At 36.8% G+C, this 22,446-nt stretch overlaps 1 protein-coding gene across 1 annotated transcript; it reads right to left on the reverse strand.

Annotated features, from left to right (window-relative positions):
- Window positions 1-6,625: 6,625 nt before the first annotated feature.
- On the reverse strand, window positions 6,626-15,527 carry MED10 (mediator complex subunit 10). The gene is made up of 4 exons (XM_043963315.1): window positions 15,300-15,527; window positions 13,753-13,836; window positions 10,577-10,679; window positions 6,626-7,392 (listed from the first exon to the last, which is right to left on the reverse strand). Exons 1-4 carry the CDS (start codon window positions 15,419-15,421, stop codon window positions 7,294-7,296), a joined length of 408 nt encoding a protein of 135 aa, XP_043819250.1. The 5' UTR covers window positions 15,422-15,527; the 3' UTR covers window positions 6,626-7,293.
- Window positions 15,528-22,446: the final 6,919 nt, after the last annotated feature.

A 22,446-nucleotide genomic window follows, 5' to 3' on the forward strand; every position in this document is an offset into this window, starting at 1 on the left:
AAATCAATAGCATTTCTGCACAAGAGGCAATAATAGAAAGGGAATTATCATTCAAAATAACCACAAAAACGCATAAAATATTTGGTTCAATTTACTAAACTATATTCAGTATTTGAATAAATTCAGTTGCAAAATATCCCTTAAAGAAACAAAGAACAATTTAAATAACTGGAGAAATATTCAGTGCTCCTGGCTGGACAATATCACATGAATGACAAAACTAAATTAATTTATAGATTTAGTGCAATAATAATCAAAGAAGCAAATTGATATTTTAAAGAAATAGATAATAATATTTCTTTGGAAAAAGAAAAGATCTAGAATATCAAGGGAAACAATAAAACTTATTAAAAATGAATACTACTTCCAGATGACAAACAAGAAGCACTCAACAAAACCATTTGGAACTGATTTTAAAAACAGTAAAGTAGATAAAGGACGAATAAAAATAATTCATCTAAATAACCTAGTCTTTAATAAATCTAAAAATAAATTACCTAAGAACTCCTTGTTTAAAAAAAAATCTGAGGAAACTGAAAAGGAGTCTAGAAGAAATTAGGCTTAAACTAGCATCTTACAATGTACAAATAAATTCAACATTGGATTTAAATTCATGTGACCTGAGTATTAATTTAATTTTTAGATAAACAAATTATAAATAGTTCATAGCTATAAGTGAGAGGTGAACTGTTGATCAAACTAGAGATAGACATCAAAATAAAAGTTATTTGCACAAACAAAAGTAACACATGTAGAATAAAGGAAGTAAACTGGGAAAAAATCTTTGTATCAAATATCTTCAATAAGGGTTTGAATACTTACAATACATAAACAACTAACATATATATGGAAGACTAAAGACCATTCCCTGATAAGAGGTCAATTATCAAAGGATATAAATGAACAGTTCTCAAAAGAATTGCAAACTATTAACAACCATATAAAAATGTTCCAAATTACAAATGAGAAAAATAAATGCAATCAAAACAATTCTGAAGTTTCAACTTACATCAGAAAACTGGCAAAGATGGCCAAATAATCAGAATAATCATTTTTGGATGGGTTGTAGAAACAGGTACACTAATTCATTGGTGGTGGAATTGGGAAATAATGCAACCATTCTAGAAAGAAATATGGAATTATGTGAAGAAAACAACTTAAAATGTCCATTCTCTTTGACTCAGATTCCACTAGTAGACACAAACTGGTAGGATGGAAAGAGAGAAAGAAAGAGAGAAGGAAAGAAAGATGAAAAGACAAAAGGCTCTATATACGGGGCAGCTAGGTGGCACAGTGGATAGAGCACCGGCCCTAGATTCAGGAGGACCCGAGTTCAAATCCGGCCTCAGACACTTAACACTTGCTAGCTGTGTGACCCTGGGCAAGTCACTTAACCCCAACTGCCTCACCAACCCCCCCCCAAAGGCTCTATATACATCAAAATGTTTATAACAAGCACGACCTGGAAAAAGAGTAGACATCCACTGAATGTAAATTTGATTTTTTTAAAAGAGTGGTACATGAATGTATTACCACTGTTGTAAGAAACAGAAGGGAAAAAAAGCATAGACATGTGAATTGATGCCAAGTTAAATAATCATAGTCAGGAAAATAATATGTATAATTACTACAGGATAAGGAACAAGACAATCAAAAGTGAACATCGAGAAACTTTAATAACCAAGCTTGGTCCCAAAGAAGTGATATGAGAAAACAGCTTCCATGGGTGTGGAATACTGCATATAATATCAGACTTTTCAATGTGTTGATTGGTTTTGCTCTAAGTGATGGTTCCTAGGGGAGGGGGCAGTGCTGGGAAGCAAGGAGGAAGAGGAAGAATAATAAAAAGGTGAGGATATCAATAAAAATCTTCTTTTTAAAAGTAGAGCTGAGATTTGCACACTGCTATATTTAAAATCCTGTCATTTCACATCACAAATGTGGTAGGAAAGTACAATTTTTATGATATGAAAAATGGTTACTTTATGTCACTTCCTTTTTTAAAGGTTGAACAACATAACCAAGTGCTATCTGCAGGCCTTTATCATCTCACAGCTATACTACAATAGCTTTCTGAGTAGTCTCCCTGTCTCTGCTCCTCAACTCCTACCCATCCTCTACTTGGCTACTATCAAAGTAACCTTCCTTAAGTGCAGGCCTGACCACATCACTCCACTTTTCAATAAACTCCAGTCAACAAGCCCCAATATCCCCAGAGACAAATATAATCACCTCTGGCTTTTAAAGCCCTTCAGTCTGTCCCCTACCTTTCCAGTCATCTTACTCCTATCCACGTAGTCTATGGTACCATGATTCTGGTCTCCTTACTCTTCCTTATGGCAGACATTTAATCTCCCAACATTTTCACTGCCCAGCCCTCATATCTGGAATTCCTATCTTCCTCTCCACTTCCTGACTTCCTTCAAATCTCAGCTAAAATCCCCTCCTTTGTGAAAAGCCTTTCCTGATCCTTAATGTTAGTACCTTCCTTGAGACTGTTTACAATTTAACCTGTATATACTTTATTTGTACCTTATGTTCAGTCATTCAGTTGTATCTAACTCTTCATGACCCCCACCGACCCCACTTCAGGTCCTTTTCTCTCTCAAAGTCCAATTTCATGTTCATTGTTTCCATGATACTATGTCGCATCCTCCACCATTTCCTTTTCTTTTTGTTTTTAATCTTTCCGAACATCAGGGTCTTTTCCAATGGGTCTCATCTTCTCTTTATGTGGCCAGAATATTTAAGCTTCAGCTTCAGTATTTGACCTTCCAGTGAATAACCTGAATTTCTTTTAAGTATTGGCTGATTTTGAACTCCTTGCTGTCCAAAGGACTCTGAAGTCTTCTCCAGCACCACCATTGGACCATAGTGGTTTGCATGTCATGTTAAATCCCCTCATTAGAATGTGAGCTCCTTGAAGACTGTAACTGGTTTCATCATTCTTTGTATCCTCAGAACTTAGCACAGTGCCTGGAACATAGTAGGCACTTAATAAATGCTTGTCAATGTGATTTGACTTGTGACTTGACTTGTTATTCATGTAGGAGGATAAGTCAATAACTAAGGTTGATTTAAACAAATTTTCCAAATACTTTATTTCAGAAACAAATAGAAATGTTGCCAACCTTATATTGCAGAAACCATTACTACCACCTATTCAGAAGCAGAGATAAGAATAAATATGATCATATAAGTTGTGGGTAATGTCAATGGAGAAAATAAAATTCATTTTATAACCTCTACCTTGAATATAATGACCTACCCTAAAGAGAAAAATGTTTTGAGGGTTTTTTTTTTCCCCAGTAGTAGGGAGATTGATGTGTGGCAACCTATCAATTATGCTCCCTCTTCTAACAGCCTGTACAAATGTGGATATGGTTAGAAGTACTATTTATAAGCAGTCTGGGGGGAGGCAGATGGTTTTGAGGGGGGAAGAAGTTTGGGGAACAGCATTCCTCTGTCAGTATGATATACTTATTCAGCAAGAAAATCCATAAGGTTGGCTTCATCTCCAACATGATGCCCTAACCAGTCAAAGATGAAGAAATTTACTTCATGATCTGATTCAATGCTAATTATAATGAATAAACAGAATTAAGAAATGCACAACTACATACTACAGGCACATTTTTAAAATGCACAAGTATATTTAACAAATAGTTAAAATCATTCTCATATAGCAATTTGACTTGGGTCCTGGACATCACTAGAATCAAAGATCCTCAAGAAGGCCTTCGAAGAGATACATGACTACAAATGTCACTTGAATTAGTAAAGTATACAATAACAAAAATACAAGACTGTCCCGTAAGTAAGAAATAGCAGATTAATACTTTTAATTAATACAATTAAAAAATAATTGGGATAATGAGGAAAGACATAGAAAGGGTATTTGTAGCAGGTAAAAAAACTACACTTGACTAATTGGAATAGCTCCCTATTCTAACACACTTTTCAGATTTAAAAAGCACTTTCCTCAAAACAACCCTATTAATAGGAAGTGTTAGCATTATCCCAATGATATACCTTTTGGGGGAGGTGGGGCACGGCAATGGGGGTTAAGTGACTTGCCCAGGGTCACACAGCTAGTTAGTGTCAAGTGAGTGAGGCCGGATCTGAACTCAGGTACTACTGAATCCAGGGCCGGTGCTTTATCCACTGCGCCACCCAGCTGTCCCAATATACCAATTTTACAAATGAGGAAATTGAGACTCAGGAAGGCTGTAATTTTCAAGATCGTATGGCTGGTAATTGTCAACTGATTTTTCATGCAATCAGTACTAGTCTGTCAATGACACACCTAGTGCTAGTCTTGAAGGTTAGAATCTATTAAGTTTCATTATGAGGCAGTAAAATACAATGGAAAGGGTATCAGATCTGGAATCTGGAGACCTAGGTTCAAATTCTAGCTTGGCAACTTACATGTGGCTTTGGGCAAGTCAACCTCTCTAATACAATAAAAGGAGGCTAATATTTATACTACCCTGCAAGCAACTCATGAAGTTTGATGGAAGATCAAATCAGACCATGAATGTAAAGTTCTTCCTAAAACCAGTCACAAAATAGAACATAAAGGAAAAGAAACTGAAGTTCAGAAGTTCATGAAAAGCCAGAATTCAAATTCAAGTGGTCTTCTTTCAAATAAAGGACTCTTCCCAGTATATCACAATTGCTGCTATATAACTTACAATGTCCAATACATCAAGTTGGATAGTGATTAAGACTGAAAAGGTTTGGCTAACAAAGGACAGCTGACAAAAGGAAGCAATCAATATTTTCACAAAGGAAGTATATTTTCATATCTTCAAAGGTAAAGGTAAAGGTGATTTTAATTACTATTTTTTCCAACATTTTCCCTATCTTAGATTTTTCCCTCTCTCCATCCATTACTTTCAACTCAGAATTAGAGCTGCACTAATACCAACACTTATCAAACTAAACCTAAATAAGTGAAATCCACATGCAGATTTCACTGCCTCAATAGATCAAGACATACTTAGCAGGAAGTGCTGACTTAGAGAAACCACACTCCTTGAAACAAACCAAAGCTAACTAAAATAAAACAGAAACTGATAGATATTAAAGCGACAACCTTTTCATGACAATACTACTGTGAAAAAATAATAGGGTTTGGGGAATGCCCAAAGGCACCCTGCCCAGGGGATTGATTGGATTAAGATTGATTAGATTGACTGACTTCACTTATTAACTCACTTAAAGTTAATTCAATTAAAACCACACCTGGCCCTCAAGAGGATGTGTTCTCAGAGGGTGTGAACACCAGACCACCCTCAAGTCCACTGAACCAATGGATTTGGTTGATGCTAGCCAATGAGCTTGAAGCAGTGTGTAAGAACCACCTCTCCTCCAGACCCAGAAAAGGTTTCCACATGCAGTTACTCAGTTAGACTCTCTTAGTAGCAGAGGACTTGGAGGAAGAAGCAGGCCGGGCTGAGCTCTATTTTTTCTCTAGGCTAGAAGGCCAGGCTGAGCTCTGTTCTCTCCTCTAGGCTACATAGGTCTTTTCTTAACTTTCAGAGACATATGCGCTCTCTTTACTAATATTTAATATACTTTAATAAATGCTTAATGCCCCAAAACTGGTGCTAAAGCTTCTAATTTATAAGTAACAACTTTCTTAGGAACCCCAGCTAATTTTCCCCAAACTTGGGACAGAAATAAGGTGACCACACAGTTTTACTCACTACACTACTTCTGAGTTTTTCAAGTAGTCAAAGTAAAGAATTTAAAATGACCCAATCACAAGCACTCTTTTGCATTTATTCCCCTTACAACCAACATCAAATATATTATATGAAGGCTGGCTGGGGCAGATGTATTGGCTCCAAGAGAAGGATCAAACCTGAATGCACTGTTCTCTAACAAAAAGTGCTAATAGACCAGAATATAAATTACTAAAAGAATCTGTACAACTGAGAAGCAGTACAACTTCTAAAAAACTTAATTGCTTAACAGGTCTCAAAAAGGTATGCCTACCACACTGGCAAAGTATAGTAACACGCTTAATTTTTTCAACTGAAAACCACTTAACCTAGTTAAGTGATAAGCTGCTTTAGAAAGCAATTTATATAAGAATAGCTCATGTAAAATGTGAATATGATATGAAATCTGACTAGCTAAAACACTTTCTGCTTTGGTAGTCTACTGTCAAGAAATTATCTCAAACTGAACAGTTGGATGTTTAACCTTTTTCCAATAGACATAATCAAGGTGAAATTTGACAGTTCAAGGAGTATATGCTATGATAATCATAAGTTTTTGCTTCTAGGATATATCTCCATATGCAACATAAAATTTAAGTCACTAGAACAGAACAATTTTAAGATTGTCTTGGTCAATATTTAAGCCATTTCTTATGACAATAAGTAAGGTAGAGCCCATGTAGCAGTGGGGATAAATTCAGATTTGGGACTTTTTGTTGTTGCATGTTGATTAAATATTAAAAGGTAGAGGAAAATCCTTGAGACATGTTTTCAGATGAATTATAGAAATACTGTTAAAATGTGAGGCAAAAATGTATTGAATGGGTACAAAATAAAGTACTATAATATATAGACTGTAGAAATGTTATAAAGAAAATTAAATGAATTAAGTAACAGTATCTGGAAACATTTTATTATATATACTTGGCTTAACTGTAGTAAATGTAAATATAGTTAACTAAAAATGTTAGTTATGCATCAAAGCTAAACTGTACAAAATACAAATACCACCAATCACATGTAAGCCACTTCTACAATGGACCCCCCAATTTTTTACAATGAAAAATGGAATGGAAAGCACACAAAGGAAAAAACAACATGAGGTCAAATTGTTAAGTCTTCCACCGGTCTAACTGTTCTTGGCCAGGTAAATAAACAAGCTGACAATAACAGTCATTTCCCATGGTGACCTTTTTTCCTGTGTACAATTTCCCAACCCAATGTCAATTCACATTGAAGAGATTATAAACCATTAATGCTCTGGCACTTGACAATAAAGACGTTCATTTTAGTCCTAAGAAGTACCACTCATAGAAAGAAAAATGATAGCTGGTTATACGTATCCTGTATAACTTGAAGAGAAGGTGCCAATGTCCAGTGAGAGTTCTTTTGAAACATAAAGGTCTTGAGGAAAAATGTAATGGCCTTGAAAAACTGTTCCTGATTCACATTTCAAGAACACTTTCATCTAAAGCACAGTATCCTCAGACAAACATTTCAAAAAGGCATGACAATTTAGCGAATGTTGTAAACAGGCTTCTTCAACACAATGAAAACAAGCTACTTAAGAAGGGGGATGATCTTCACCTCGGATACTTCGGTACTTAGCCATGTCTTCTGGAAAAACTTTAGAAAGCTCTTGAATCAACAGGCTTTTAAATTTCTGTGAAAATATAAAATGTCAAAAGATATCTATTTTTGATCTATCATCTAGGTTAAACTTTACACATGAATGCTACACAACTCTTATAAACTGAACCAGATCAACTCAAAATTCATATAAAATTGGCTGACATTTCATAAAAGCTTAATATTCAGTTTGTCAGTGTTTAATGATGTATTTGCCATAAAACTTATTTTAGCCTAGAAAAAATGATTTCAAATTAACCAATTTAAAATTTTCTTTCAAAATGACCTCAACAATGCATATTCATTTAAATGATGATTCCCATCCAGCTCCCCACCCCCACACCAAACACACACCCTTCTTGTTTCATGTAAAAGTACCACCTTCTTTCTCCCAGAAGGGAAACACACAGCTGGAATTAATTTTAGTAGACAACTTACGTAACAGGATTTCACAAGTATGATCTAATTAAGACATTCTAACTATACCAAACTTACTGTTTGCAAACAGTTCATAGAAAAGATCTTCAGAACACCTGGTAATCTACTACTCCAAGCATCATGACATGAACTGGCATTAATTTCAACAGCTGTCCATTTGTACAGTAAATCAGTTATTTATTATATACTTGTCAAGAAGAACTAAAATATTTTAAAATAACAACTCACATTTGTATAGAGCTTTAAGGTTTGCAAAACCTTTTCTTTACAACAACCCTCTAACATAGACAATGCAAATACCTTTATCTCCATTTTGTAGATGGGTGAAATGGAGATGGGGAAATAAAGGCTTTGGGATGTTAGAAAGCAGGTGAGATTACATAGCTAGTAATATCACTAGATGAGGTGGGAAATGAACTCAAGCGACTTAAGTCTGGCATTCTATCCACTCTGCCACAGTGCAAAAAAGTTCAAGTAATATTCATAGTCTAGTTATATGAGATCTTTTGATAAAAAACGGGTTTTTTTAAATAAAAAAAGGTCCCAATTGACAAAATGAAAGTAACAGAACCATGAACTGGGATGACAAATAGTCAAGAAGTGAAGAAAATGAAAAAACCAGGATAAAGAATGCCACAATGAAGACAAATGAACAGTCATGATGCGTTACTGCCTTCAGTGAATTTTCTGAACTGTCCAAAGGTACCTACCTAAGTATACAAATTGTCACATTGGTACATAATAAAATCACTCAGTAGATGCCTGGACAGACATCCAGCAAATGCTTGGGCAGTAGGAGTCATGCTGGTTTACAATCAAAAGTTCGGAGTTGCTTGACCCCTTGAAAGCTCTGTGAAGCCAGGGACTGTTTCATTTCTATCTTTGTCTACCCTGAGCCTAGCACATTTGCCCCACAGCAATAAGGATGTCAGATGTACAGCAAACCATTGGAAACAGTCAAACTATAATTAATTTATAAGTTACAACCACGTTAAGTTATATGTGGCCAAATTGGGAAGAAAGATCTATCCTTTATCTTGCAAGTTATGCTAACTTCCAATACCTGAAATCATACTGATTACACTACCCAACCCCCACCAAGAAACAAAAAAGAAAAAGTAGCATAGTTCCAAGTATAGAAGAATGAAAAATAGGCCTGCAATTGTACCTCATCTTTAAAAAGAAAAAAAAAAGCTTATTCTCCAGTCTTTCCAGGTAAACTATTCAAAGTATGCGATATCGCATACTTAGCAAGTGTCGCAGTGTCAGAATTTGAACAAAGTTTTTGCCAACATGTCTTGAACAAACACTGCAAAACAAACAACAGCATTATTACTGAGCATTCCTTTCAAGCCAAGAGGCATAAGAAATTCAACCATTAGGGTTCAAACATAATTTTTCCTTTGACTTGTTTACCTTTGCTCAGAGCTTTTTTCAAGAATTGTTAGTCAGAGCTGCTGTGTGTTCTGCAACACTCTGACCCTAATCTATGAATCTAGCTTAAAATATATTCTATATTATTGGGGGGTTTCCCTTAAGGAAAGATTAAGTATAATTAATTCTAATATTTTTAACACCTATCTCTGATTGAAAGAGACATAAAGAGAATTTCAGATAATATGAAATTTTGAGGTAATCTCAGATTTTTTTCTAAGGGAGAGAAAAAAATTCTTATCCTTAGATGGAAAATTTGACACATACCAGGTAATATTTTAAGTATTACCAATTACCTACATAGCACAGTAGATAAAGTACTGGACTTGGAATAGGGAAGATATGAATTCTAATTCTGCCTCTGATATTTACTAGCTGTCTAACTCTAGGCAAATAATCTCTCTTGACCTCAGTTTCCTCATCTGTTAAATGGGGACAGCACCTATCTGCCAGGGTAATTGTGAGGATCAATGAAAGAGCACATGTAAAGCGTTTTGTAAACCTTAAAGTACTGTATAAATGTTAGGTATTATTATCATAACTATTTTTAAAACAAAAGGCAAGTTATGCAGGGGAGCTGGGAATCACAAAAAGTAGGAAGAAAGTAGCTGAAGAGAATGTGTAACAAACTGACAATGAAAACAGAAGCTGGAGACTCTCTTATGAGAAATAAAAAGGAGTGATATCTTAAGGAATATGATAAACCTGGACAATATAAATATGGAAGTAATTCTTAGCAAGAGAGCCTAGAAAACAGTAAAATAAATGAAGTATAATAAGTAAGCAAAGTGGATAGTGCTAGACCTGCAGTCAGAAAGACCCAAGTTTCAAATCCAACCTACAATACTTAGTAGCTGTGTTTGTCATGTTCCAATCAATAACAACTTAATAATAATAGTGATAATGTTGGTGGTGATGATGATAATAATAGCATTATACAGCACTTACAGCTTACAAAAAGCTTTACAAATGTCATTTTATGCTCACAATAACTCTGAGACACAGGAGCTAAGATCCCATCTTACAGATGATGAAACTGAGGCAAAAAGAGGTTAAGTGGCATACCCAAGGTCACACAGTTAGGTGTGTGAGGCCAAATTTCAATTCAGATCTTCTTGACTACAAATCTAGCACTACATCCACTGTTTCACCAAGCTGCCTAAAGATAGCTAAAATGAATATGAATTTTGTTGGGCTGTTTATTTTTACCTAACAGGTAAAATTTCAATTCTTCCTACATTGAATGAAAATAACAAAAAATATAGGAAAAAAGCAGGCTCCACTCCTCAAATTTCTCTTTATACAAATGCTGAAAGCTTTTTTTCACTAAATCATAACAATCTTACCTTCATAGTGTCAATTTTGCCTTTAACTTGTTCATTTTTGGCTAGAGCCCTCTCTAAGCACTCTTTGGTGTACAGCTGGGGATTACGGCCTTGATCAATATATCTGAAAATATGAAAGACCTCACGTTAAATTATCATTGAGAATAAAACACTCTGAAAAACATAGTAATTAAAATGTTAGCCATATGAAAAGTATAGCTGCTGTCAAAAGAATACAATTTACAAAATGATTTAACCTATGAAAGCATAAAAGATACATTTATTCTGAATTTGAGCATCAAACCAACTGTTTTTTACACATTAGATCAAGAAGCAGATAAGATCTCTTAACCTTCTGCTAGTACCAATAACTCAAGATTCAAAGAATATGTTATTTCTAAGTTAAATAAGTATCCTTATCTATCAGACAATTTTGTCTGGCATTTTGACTTTTCACAATGATTTTACTTCTGTTTACTTTGGTTTAATTATCAAAACAATTTTGTGAAGTAGAGTACACATCACACCCATCTGATAGATGAGAATACTAAAACCTGAAAAGGTTAAATGACATAATACATGATAATTATGATAACATAAGGTAGTCAGTACAAGAACTGAGGCTATGATATAAAACTCATAAATTTGGGCCCAGCCTGAAGCTGATGCTATTATTATTGGCTTAAGTTCAGCATAAATTCCAAGGTACTCTCCAATTATAAGTGTTTGCTGTACTGCTTCTAAAAATTAACCACTACCCCCCTAAAAATATGTTAGTTATACTTTAGTTTTCATCAAGACACACAACTTAGGTCTGTACATGTATTTTAACTTTTCTATATGCCAAAGATTTACTTTGTCACATGTGAAATAATTTTGCCTTATCATCTAAAAGTTAAACTGAATTATCCTGTAATAAATTAACAAATTATGCTAAAGCTAATGAATATTGAGCAGGATACAGTTAAAGTTACTTCCTAAAGATTGAAATATTACCAAAGTTATTGTTTGTGACATAAAACCTGGTCTTGAATTATAATTATATAGGGCAGCCAATTTCCTGCTTCAAAAATTGGCATATTCTATAAATTCTACTTAAGTTACATTTCAGGGAACAGGTGGAATGAAGGAAACAGAATTAACTAACATTCCAAACACAATCCCTCAAGTGCCAAAGGAGAAAATGGGCAGCCTTGCATAACAAAGTCAGTAACAAAACGTGGCTGAAAGTTTTGTGGTGGGTATAAAGAGAGTTCAAGGGCTAGGGAAATGGCAGAATACAGAAGAGATCAAATAAGTGGCATGTTCCTCTGAGGGTAGAAAATGTTATAATTCTGTCTTAGTATCCCCCAGTTTCTTGCATCCAGTTGCTACCTAATATATGTTTCTATATTCAGCCAATCAGTCAATAGCATTTAAAAGCATACCACTTGCTAGACAGTGCTGGGTGCTAGGAATACAATGAGTTAGTCTCTCCAGTCCAGGAGCATTATGGGGGGAAGGGCAAAAAAGGAGTGTTAACATGTTTAGATAAGTAAATATAATATATACAGGATATACACATCAGCTATCCAGAGACAACAGGAGTCAACTTCCATAAATCACTTAGATTGTAAGCAAGTGAAGGAGTGACTGTGACAGAACTTATAATTCCTGTCTGCTTATTTTTAAATATCCTCAGTGCTTACTATTGTATTACTATTTGCTAAATGAATATCTCATTACCATAAAGATAACTATAGTTATCCCTTCTACATCATGACTTTCCCCATCATGGTTTCAAGATAGCTCGCGTTGGCATAAAAAATTAAAAGGGAATCTTGAGGGAATTTTGCAGATGACATGAAAAGGCCAATAGACAACACAGAAAATTACTTAACCCATATTTTACAATAAGGTATTGTAAACACCCCATAAAAGAAAAAGAAAAAATTCATACTTCTCTGCTACAAAGGGAGAGCCAAAAATTTTATGTGGTTTTTCCAGATCCTGGGGGTGCCATGCCCCTAAGCCATGTGATGTAGAAGGGATAATTGTAGAGCAATCACTCTTGTATCCACAGATAGTTGAGAAGACTAATTCTAAAGCAGTAGTTCCTTCCCCATAATACATGCATACCAACATTTTGCTTACAATTGCATTTTCACTCTTAAGTGCCTACCCCTGTTTCTAACAGCCTCAAAGACTAATCATATGCCCTATGTTACTGCTTAAAGAACTAGACTCATTCCATGTCTATCTGCTTTGATTTTCTAGCAGTCTCGGGTCACATCATATTTTCAAAGCTCTATTTCAGTGGTTCTTAAGAAGGAACTTTCACCCTTATTTGCTACAGCTCCAGTCTTAATCATCACCACAGGATATGAGTTTGTTCAGCTATATTGTTGCTACAGCATTCTATACCCTCAGCAACAGCAACTGGCTCAAAATTCACATGTTGGAACTATACTGTCAACTTCCTGGAGTCCATGTTGACTTTATTTTTCACTTCTTGAACAAAAAGAAGGGGGACAAAAATGAACCAACAGTGATCAGAAATGCCAGTTCTAGTTCTGGTATTTATTGATTAGTTGCTAAACTAGGATGTTTCCATTATAAAAGGCAGAACAATATAACAATTTATACTTCCAGACTTTAACATTCACGGAAAACCTGCTATTTTAATTTTTAAATGGTAATTTTAAAAAATATATTACATATTTTTCCTCTAAGAGAATATTTATTCCACTAAAATTAATACCTAGCCTCTAAAATAGTGATAGAAATTAGAATTATGATTTTGCTGGTATAGGGAACTGCTAAGTGAGGAAACTCTCTTCACCAATACAAATCGTCACCTTTTCTACAATTTATAGTCTTAGAGTCCCTAGAACAAGAGAGATCAAATGACTTGCCCCGGATCACACAGCCAGCATGTGTCAGAGGTGGTATGTGTCTAACCATTTATCCCATGCAAACAGGACATGAAAGGTCTATCAGGAGAAAATAGTAGCTCTCTCCATAAAGAGGACTTAAAAACTTGTAAGGGTATTCTTTATGTTTTTAATAATCCTTCCTCTATATGAATACACTGTCAATTTTTAAAGATTCCAGAATCTGGCAAATTTTTAGAAGAGGATTAACTACAGTATTCCATTCCAGATATCCTAGTTACTCAAGAGTTTTACTATTAAACTAATATTAAAACTTATACTTACTCAAAAACTTCTAAAGGGACACTAATATCATGAAGCTGTTGTCGACACTTGTCAATATCCTGTAAGCCAGTCACGATAAAATTTCTAGGTGTGAAATAAAAATTAATTATTGTAAGCACTAACAACAAAGCCCATATCTGCTCCCCACACACACACACCCTGAATTCAATTAAGAGTATTTCCCCTCTTGAATGATTGCCTTGTCATAGCAGAGGGGCTTGCATAGCTAAATGAAACTATAGACTATGCTGTGCTGGGTTACCCAAAATGGACAGGTCATAGCAAAGAGTTCCGACAAAGGTAATCCACTGGAGAAGGAAATGGCAAACCACTCCAGTATCTCTGCCAAGAAAACCCCACGAACAATAGTGGAGGATAGAAGGGCCTGGTGTGTTATGGTTCCATGAGGTCATGAAGAGTCAGACACAACTGAACAACTGCCACTCTGGGGTCACTTATGTGACCTTGAGCTAGTCAATATTAGTGGACTCAGTTTTTTCATCTATAAATTGAGTTATGAACCATTCCAGTTCTATATCTATAATCCTGTTTCTTCTACTCATATATTGACATGTATGTACATGTGTGTACATATATATATGCACACACACGTCTATATATGTACATGAGTACTTGTAGGAGTGTATGTGTTCATTTATATAATTATACTCATCTCCTATAATATGTAATTTAATATCTGGAATTGGTTGTATAAATATATGAATACATGTATAATATGTGCAAGAAATGATCCTATGGTGGTTGTATTCTTTATTCTCTAGAAGAGTAGAAGTATAGGAGATATGCATCCATTCCTATTTACACATATAGACGCACCTACCTATACAAATCTCTCTACATACGACTGTCTCAAACTTCTCTTATCTGTTCACAGTGCTAAAAGCACAGAATAAAAATGCTCAAAAACATTTGTCTATACGATTAATTTATCTTCTCTCTATACACTGAAAATTCTTGGACATTAGGGGCTATATTCAAGTTCTATAACCAGTGGTGCAACACAGACAGTTCCTCCCTTTTCAACCCCCATGCCCGCCTAAACTTTCAGTAGAAAATAACATCTTCCATCTACTGAGTAATATAAGATTTACAGCGTGCTTTCCTCCCAACAAACCCTAAGAAAGTGATATAAGTATATTTATCCCCACTTTATAAAAGAGAAAGCTGAACTTGGGAAGTTCCGTGACTTCCTCAAAATCATAGCAATCAGTCTGTAATGAAATCTGAACCCAGGACTCCAGACTCCAAATGCAATGCTTTCCTCGCTAAATCCAGGTACCTAATTATAATGTCTCACTGGCATAGTTTTAGAAAAATGGCTTGTCTGCTGCTTTCCCCCCTCCTCCAAGTAGAGAGGAGGCTCGTCTCCCCGTGCTCTAGCACGTCACCCTGGCGCTTTCTCGGACTTCTCCAGCCGAGCTCCCGCAGCCCCAGGCCCAGGGACACCCGGGAAACCCGGGGGAGGAGAGGCCAAGGGGAGGGGGGGCGATGGCGGGGAATGGGGGTAAGGGGGTGGCGACCCTCACAGCTTCTGGTTGAGCCCCGCCTGACTGCTGGGCTGGAAGTCGCTGACGATAATGCCAAGCTGACGGATATTCTCCACAAACTTCTCCAGATGTTCCTCCAGGTGATCGAACTTCTCCGCCATCTCCGGACCCCGCGAAGCCGCCGCTTCTTTAAACCGCACCAGGGAGACTACAACGCCGCCTCCACTGTCGCCGCCGCCACTCCTCTTCCTACTTCCGGCCAGCAGCCCTTAGGTACTTCCGCTTCCGCTCGTGGCCCCGCCCCTCTCGGCTCTGTTACCCTTGGACGTCTGGCCCGGAGTCTAGGGAAGCGCAGTGGGGGAGGGGCTTCTGGTCTCAGGCCGGCTCCTCCAGCTCCTCCCCCCATGGCCTCCCCCACCCCCAACCCCACCACACACAAGTTTTTCACACCTTCCCCTTGGAATCCCTAAGAAAAATGGAGTTAACTCTTTTGTGCCCCTAGCCCCCACCCCCCTCCCCGCGCCACGCACCTGGCAAGGGGCAGTGGAGAAACACTTGGACTCCCACGTCTGCTTCTTAACTCTCTGTGTGACCTTGAGCAAGCCACTTCAGCCGGTCCTCAGGCCTTTGCCAATGTAAAGGTTGGACTAGATCAGTCTTTGTGGCAGCCTCTTAAAGCCTAGGGACCCTTCTCAGAATAACATTTTTAAATGCGTAAAATAAAATGTATAGGATTACCAAGGAAACCAATCATATTGAATAAAGATGTAATTGCTTCCTATTCCCAAATTCACAGGAACCACCTGAAATCTTTCCACAGACCCTAGTCAAAGAAATCCTGGACTGGATAATCTCCAAGGTAGCTTCCAGCTCTTTACATCAGATGATCCTACTACTTCCCTTATGCCCTGTTGCTACTACTCCCATAAGAAATATCCCAAGTTATTAATAATAAGCAATTCAGACAAGGAAAGGGGCACTGAAGGCAGAAGGAACCCTTGCCACCAAATCACATGATTAGGCTCAAGGCCTTTTAATTCAAAAGTTCCCTTAATTCATTAAAGGGTGATCCCAGAATTTGTGAAAGACCAGGAAACATAGGTCTTTCATGCAATAAATGCAACAGCCAAAAAAAGAAAATAAATAAAATTTGTGGAAGGAAAAATAAAATTTCTAAGGTTCCTTCCAACTCTAAATCCCTGCATCTAGAATAAGTCATAGAATCTTGAGCCTTCCCTTTTCAAGACTCCTTTTCAATACCATCCAAGCCAATTACTCACAAAATGAACTAATCAATCAACAAGTATGTATTTAGCGCCTACTCCACACCAGGAACTTAATGAGTTCTCATTTGCATATGTTGAATTTGACATGCATACAGCATAAGTTGGCTCTAAACTACCTTCCTATTACCCCTCAAGTACTTTATGCTTAAATCACGATGGACTGCTCATCACCCCCCAAACACATTCTATCTTTTTCACCTTTGATCATAATGTTCCCTGTGCCTAAACACTGTCCCCCATCCCTGACTGTTGACTTCTTACTTACTTTTCAAGTCATAGTTCAAATGGCAATGACACCATGAAGTCTTCCTTGTTATTTCAGTTAAAAGTGATTTCTTCTTTGTCTATACATATAGCATTATGAAGTGCCTTAATTCAATAAATATCTATTGTCTACCGTGGCCACAGAAGTAGGCATTAGAGAAAGTAAATGAGATAAGGTACCTAATATAAAAATAAGTTATAATACAAAAATAAATGTAGTACAAATTAGAATGCAAAGTTTAATTCAGCTCTCCTAGTCTGAATTTATATTATATTTAATCTGTTAACATCTTATCATCACTACCCAATTGTAAATTCCCTGAGGACAACAACTATGTCTCATTTATCTGGGTACGTTGTGCAGCAGTACATTCGTTGCACATAACAGTGTGTGGCCCACTGCTACTTCTTCAGTGACAGTCACAGAGTAGCAGAAAATAATAAAAATAACACTAAAAGTAGCACTAAGAATAACACTTTTTAAACCATCTGTAACCATTAACTTAACTTGGTAGGTAACATGGATTTGTAATTAGACTGACCTAGGTTCAAATCCCACCTCTGCCTCTTAAATGTTAGTTGAATGACTGACTGACTCTGGGAAAGTAATTTAACCTCCCTAGGCCTCAGTTTCCTCATCAATAAAATGAAGGGATCAAACTACTTTATCTTTAAAGCTAAAGATGATTTTTGGGGGTTTTTGTTTGTTTTCTTAGGGCAATGAGAGTTAAGTGACTTGCCCAGGGTCACACAGCTAGTAAGTGTCAAGTGTCTGAGGCAGGATTTGAACTCAGGTCCTCCTGAATCCAGGGCTGGTGTTTTATCCACTGAGCCACCTAGCTGCCCAAAGCTAAAGATAATTTTAAATTATCTTCCAGATTTAAATCAACTGTAGATACTCTAAGCTCTTCAGCTGAGCCAACATACTATTGAATTTTTTTTAAAAATTAGTAATCTCATAACCAGAAAATAAGAAGAAACCGCAAATAAATTGAAAGATGCCTCACATACCATGCATGAAGAGGTAAAGAAAGATGTTGTCAAGGTGATTTTATATTCAAAAGCAACAGGAAACATTTTATAGGAATTGAACTGTTTACCATACAGTATTCTTGACAATCATTTGGAAATCAAAAAACAATTTTAGGAGTAAATTACATGTAGAACTTTATTAGGATACTTCCAATTAAATCAACAATACTCTAATCCTATTACTTCAATGAAACAATGGTTCAGCCTTAAGAAAATAAAGAACCCAGATTGACAATGAAGCCTCACAACTATGTATTAAGAATACTTTGAAGAAGAGAGTTGGGTGACACATGACATAGTAAGCACTGAATAATATCACCAAAAAAATAAAAATTCATTTGTTTTAATATAGGAAACAATTATTAGTGTTGTGTTTGTCCTCCATGCCTCTAATTCTGTCTCTCCTAGTGTCCTCTTAATTTCACCCAAGGCTCAGTTCAAATGTTACTTCATCCAAGACATCTTTCCTACTTAGGTCTGGATTATGGCACCAGTCTTATGGTTGGTCTATCTGCCACAAGATTTTCCTGCTCTAATCTATCCTTCACTCCGAGTCCAGGTGATCTTCCTTAAGTGCAGATCTGACTGTGGCACTATATATCCTCCACCCTCACTCAATAAACTCCAGTGGTCTCCTTCCCACCTCCAAGATCAAATAAAAAATCCTTGTTTGACATTCAAAGCCCTTCAAGCACACACACACACATACACACACACACACACAACTTTCCAGTCCTCTTACCTCTTACATTACCCTCACTTCCCTTTCTCCCCTGATCCCTCATATTCTTTGATCCATTTGCACCTGTATTCCTTGCTCTTCCTCTGACCAGAAATTCCATCTCTTGACTAAACATTTTCTCTGGCTACTTGACCCCCCACCTCCTGCATGGAACGTTCTCCCTCCTCACCTCTACCTCCTGGCTTACTTCAAGTCCTAGCTAAAAATCCCACCTTCTATAGAAGCCTTTCCCAATCCCTCTTAATTCTAGTTCTTTCCTTCTGTTGATTATTTCCTATTTATCCTTTATATAACTTGTTTGTAAATATTGTTTTTCTGTATTGTATCCCCAATTGGATTGTAAGCTTCTTAAATGAAGGGACTTCTTTTACCTTTCTTTGTATTCCCAGCACTTAGTACAGTGCCTAGCACATAGTAAGCACTTAATAAATGACTCTCTCCTACATCAAAAAGATCACAGATACATCAACATGACTAGATAAGAAGATCGGTTTTCTCTGATACTTATAAACTATTACCCCGGGGCCTCGGTTTTCTTATCTGTAAAATGTTTACAGTAACATTTTAACTGAACTATAGACCTACTGTGTTATTTGAGGCTCACTATTTAATGAAATTGTATTATATTTACTTAGTATATATTTCGTAAATAATGTACTTGCATTTATACTTCTTGTTTTCTCCCAGTAGAATATAAACTCCTTGATGACAGGGACTTTTTTTGTTTTTAATCTTTGCAATTCCAGCACCTAGTACTGAGCCTAGTATATAATGGGTGCTAACTAAATAAATTCTCACTGAATTGAATTGTACTGAATTGAGGAGCTTAAAATGCTATAGAATAGAGGAGGAGGAGGAGGAGGACGAAGAGGAGGAGGAGTTACTGAGTAAACCCCTGAGCTTGGTATCAAAAACCTTCCATGATCTGGGTTGCACCTAGGTATGTAGCTTGGAGCTGTAGAAAGCACACTGAATTTGAGGTGCTGGAGAAATGTTAGTTACTATGATTATCTCATAATCGGCCCTTTTACATACTGTGCATTTCAGAAAAACCAGATTACTCTCTGTCCCCATTCTTGATCTGTCCTCTACTGTCTCTGTGCCTTGTCCCCCATGCCTAAGATGTTTCCTCTCCTCTCCTCTTTCCCAAACAAAAGTTATCTCTACTTCCTCAAAGTTAGCACAGCATGTGGTTTTACCTCTGAAATCTCACAATATTCTTTGTGTCATGGTTATATTTGTTTACACATATCACTTCTTTCCTACTGGATTATAAAGTCTGTGAGAAAATAATTTATCTACATCAGAAGAAGTACAAGCATTGGCTGGTCTTCACAGACCTATTGGTATGACTCTTTATCCTGGTATGGATGACTTTTTGAAACCTGCAAATTTCTTGCTATGTCCTGGGTACTTTTCTTCCTAGTAAGGCTATGTTGATGATGATTGATGTTTGACTCATGGCTGGTTTCTATACCTGCACTGTGATTTTGCCTTTGGCAAGGACAGAGGACAGAGAGGAGAAGGGCCAAACAACAGACTTCCATAGGCTGGCCAGCAGGGGAATTAGTAGATTGTAGGACCTCTCCAGCAATCCACAAGACCCTTCCTGTCACCTTCCTAGGAGAAGTAAAACTCTATGACCCCCTCCACAGAGTAATGTTCACTGAGAAATAGCATCAAATGAAGAGGGCCAAGTGAACGAATTCTTGCATGATGATAAGTTCCTGAGGCAAATTGAAGCTGGATCATTGAAGGAGTAAGGGTTAATGCTATAATAGGGTTAGAGACAAGATGTGATTTTTACTGGTATAGGGAACTTCCAGAAGATGAAACTTCTTCTATCACTGGAGGTCAATACCTTTGTCTGGGACCCTGAGGTTTAAATCACTTGCCTAAGGTCACACAGCTAGCATGTGTCAGGAGCAGGACTTGAACTCAGGTCTTTCTGGCTTCTAGGCCAGATGTCTATCTATTATGCCACATTGTCTCTCTTTGCTACAATGTAAAAAGATAAAATCCCTAAACCCAGACTTTATGCTTCTCTGATATTGTAAATTAAATGAACTGTGAAGGTCCAAGGGAGAAGAGAGATATTTCTATTAACTTTAAGTACTTTCTGTATTTCATCCAGGAAGCCCATACAGGATACCACTAAAAGTTTAAAGGTCTAGGTTATAAGTCCTTGGAGAGATGAGGTTCACCAGAGGGAGGTTTGCTTAACTCTCAAGAAACCGCAAGTCATTTCTCCTTGCAGGAGGGGCGATCACACTCACAAAAGTACTATATTCTGGAGAACTACATAGCTTCTTGGGAAGATTGGGTTCTTTGAAGAAGGAAGAACTTACAACTGTTCAGGAGCTTAGTTGTAAATTCTTTGCTTTTTCTGTTGGGTTAAATAAATCTTGTGCTATATGTAACATCTCATCATCCAGCACACTTGCATGGGAGTTGAGGTTTTTGTTCCTTTCTCGTTTCAGACCTTGACATAAGCCAAATTCTGATTTCCCTGGGGAAAATCTCAGTTTTGGCATGAATCAAAAGAAATTTTAAGAAGAATCTCTAAGAAAGAATCTAGTACTTATAATCTCAAGATGTTCATTGTGGGCCTTAGATTACATGTCACATCTATCTTTGCATCCCCAGAACCTAACACAAAGCTTTGTGTCTAGCAGATGTTTAATAAATATTTGCTAAATTTAATTGAACTGACCCAAGATCAAGAACTAAAATTGCAAATGCATATGAAGTCCAGATGTGGCACTGTCTCATAAATGTCTGTCTAGTTCTTTGACTTAACTATCATTAATCTTCAGCCCCAGTTTTCATTTACTTCAATCTTTCCCTTTTCCATATCCCTAGTTACTATTGTCAAGTGCAATGAAGTTAATTTAATGTATATCAAACTGACATTGCCTAGAATGACAAGAGTTGTTGGAGATTTAGCAGCCTTGGTTGCAAAACCTTCCAGAATGTAGCAATATAAGTCCCCTTATCAAGTGGGGTCTAAAGTCTTTCCTAAGTCACTTATCTTCCACTTGTACAGAATTATTACTCCCTGGTGCTTTTGGTTTTTCATTATAGCTTCATTATATTGTTCTTTGAGCAGGGCAATGATTTATGGTTTTAAAAATCTAACATTTTGGGGCAGCTAGGTGGCGCAGTGGATAGAGCACCAGCCCTGGAGTCAGGAGTACCTGGGTTCAAATCCGGCCTCAGACACTTAACACTTACTAGCTGTGTGACTCTGGGCAAGTCACTTAACCCCAATTGCCTCACTAAAAAAAAAAAATTTTAAAAATCTAACATTTTGAATCTAATCAAACCAACTCTAAAGTGTCCCTTTGACCTTCTTTACATTTGCTAAATGGTTGCTGTCTCCCTTTAAACAGAATTTCAGATGCCCTCTGAAATACATGATACAGGTTTGTGAGAAACTTTTTTAAACCTTGAACTTTTGACTTCTAAAATTAGACTATGTTTATGGATGGCTGGAAACAACACCAGCAGGGTTGTATGGTCCTCATGTAGTGGTAAAGAGCCAGCCTTCTGGAATACTGCCAGTCTTCAATGACATATATACAGTGTCCTCTTGTTTTCTCTCTGGTGTTGACATACACTGACATTGGGAAATTTCCTAACCAGATAATTTTCATGTCCTTGTCTTCACAAAAACTTCTCTGTTTCTTTCTCTGTGTCTCTTTCTCTCTGTGTCTCTTTGTCTCCCTGTCTCTGTGTCTCTCTCACCCTCTTTCTCTCTCACTGTCTCCCCCCACAATTTTTAAGTTATCACTCGTCTATCAGCTAACATGTCACTAGTAGCTACCACTTTGGACATTTTCACTGTTTATTCTAATGAATA

This window comes from Dromiciops gliroides, chromosome 1, assembly GCF_019393635.1.
Source record: "Dromiciops gliroides isolate mDroGli1 chromosome 1, mDroGli1.pri, whole genome shotgun sequence".
NCBI classification, from domain to species: Eukaryota; Metazoa; Chordata; class Mammalia; order Microbiotheria; family Microbiotheriidae; genus Dromiciops; species Dromiciops gliroides.

Bases quoted from the DNA above. Each gene is read 5' to 3' on its own strand.
- MED10 (XM_043963315.1), bottom strand. From the start codon at position 15,421: ATGGCGGAGAAGTTCGATCACCTGGAGGAACATCTGGAGAAGTTTGTG. The intron at 10,680-13,752 runs GTAAGTATAAGT...TCATATTTTCAG, and splicing joins GTCCCTTTAGAAGTTTTTGA to ATATATTGATCAAGGCCGTA. The intron at 7,393-10,576 runs GTAAGATTGTTA...ATATTTTCACAG, and splicing joins GCAAAATTGACACTATGAAG to AAATTTAAAAGCCTGTTGAT.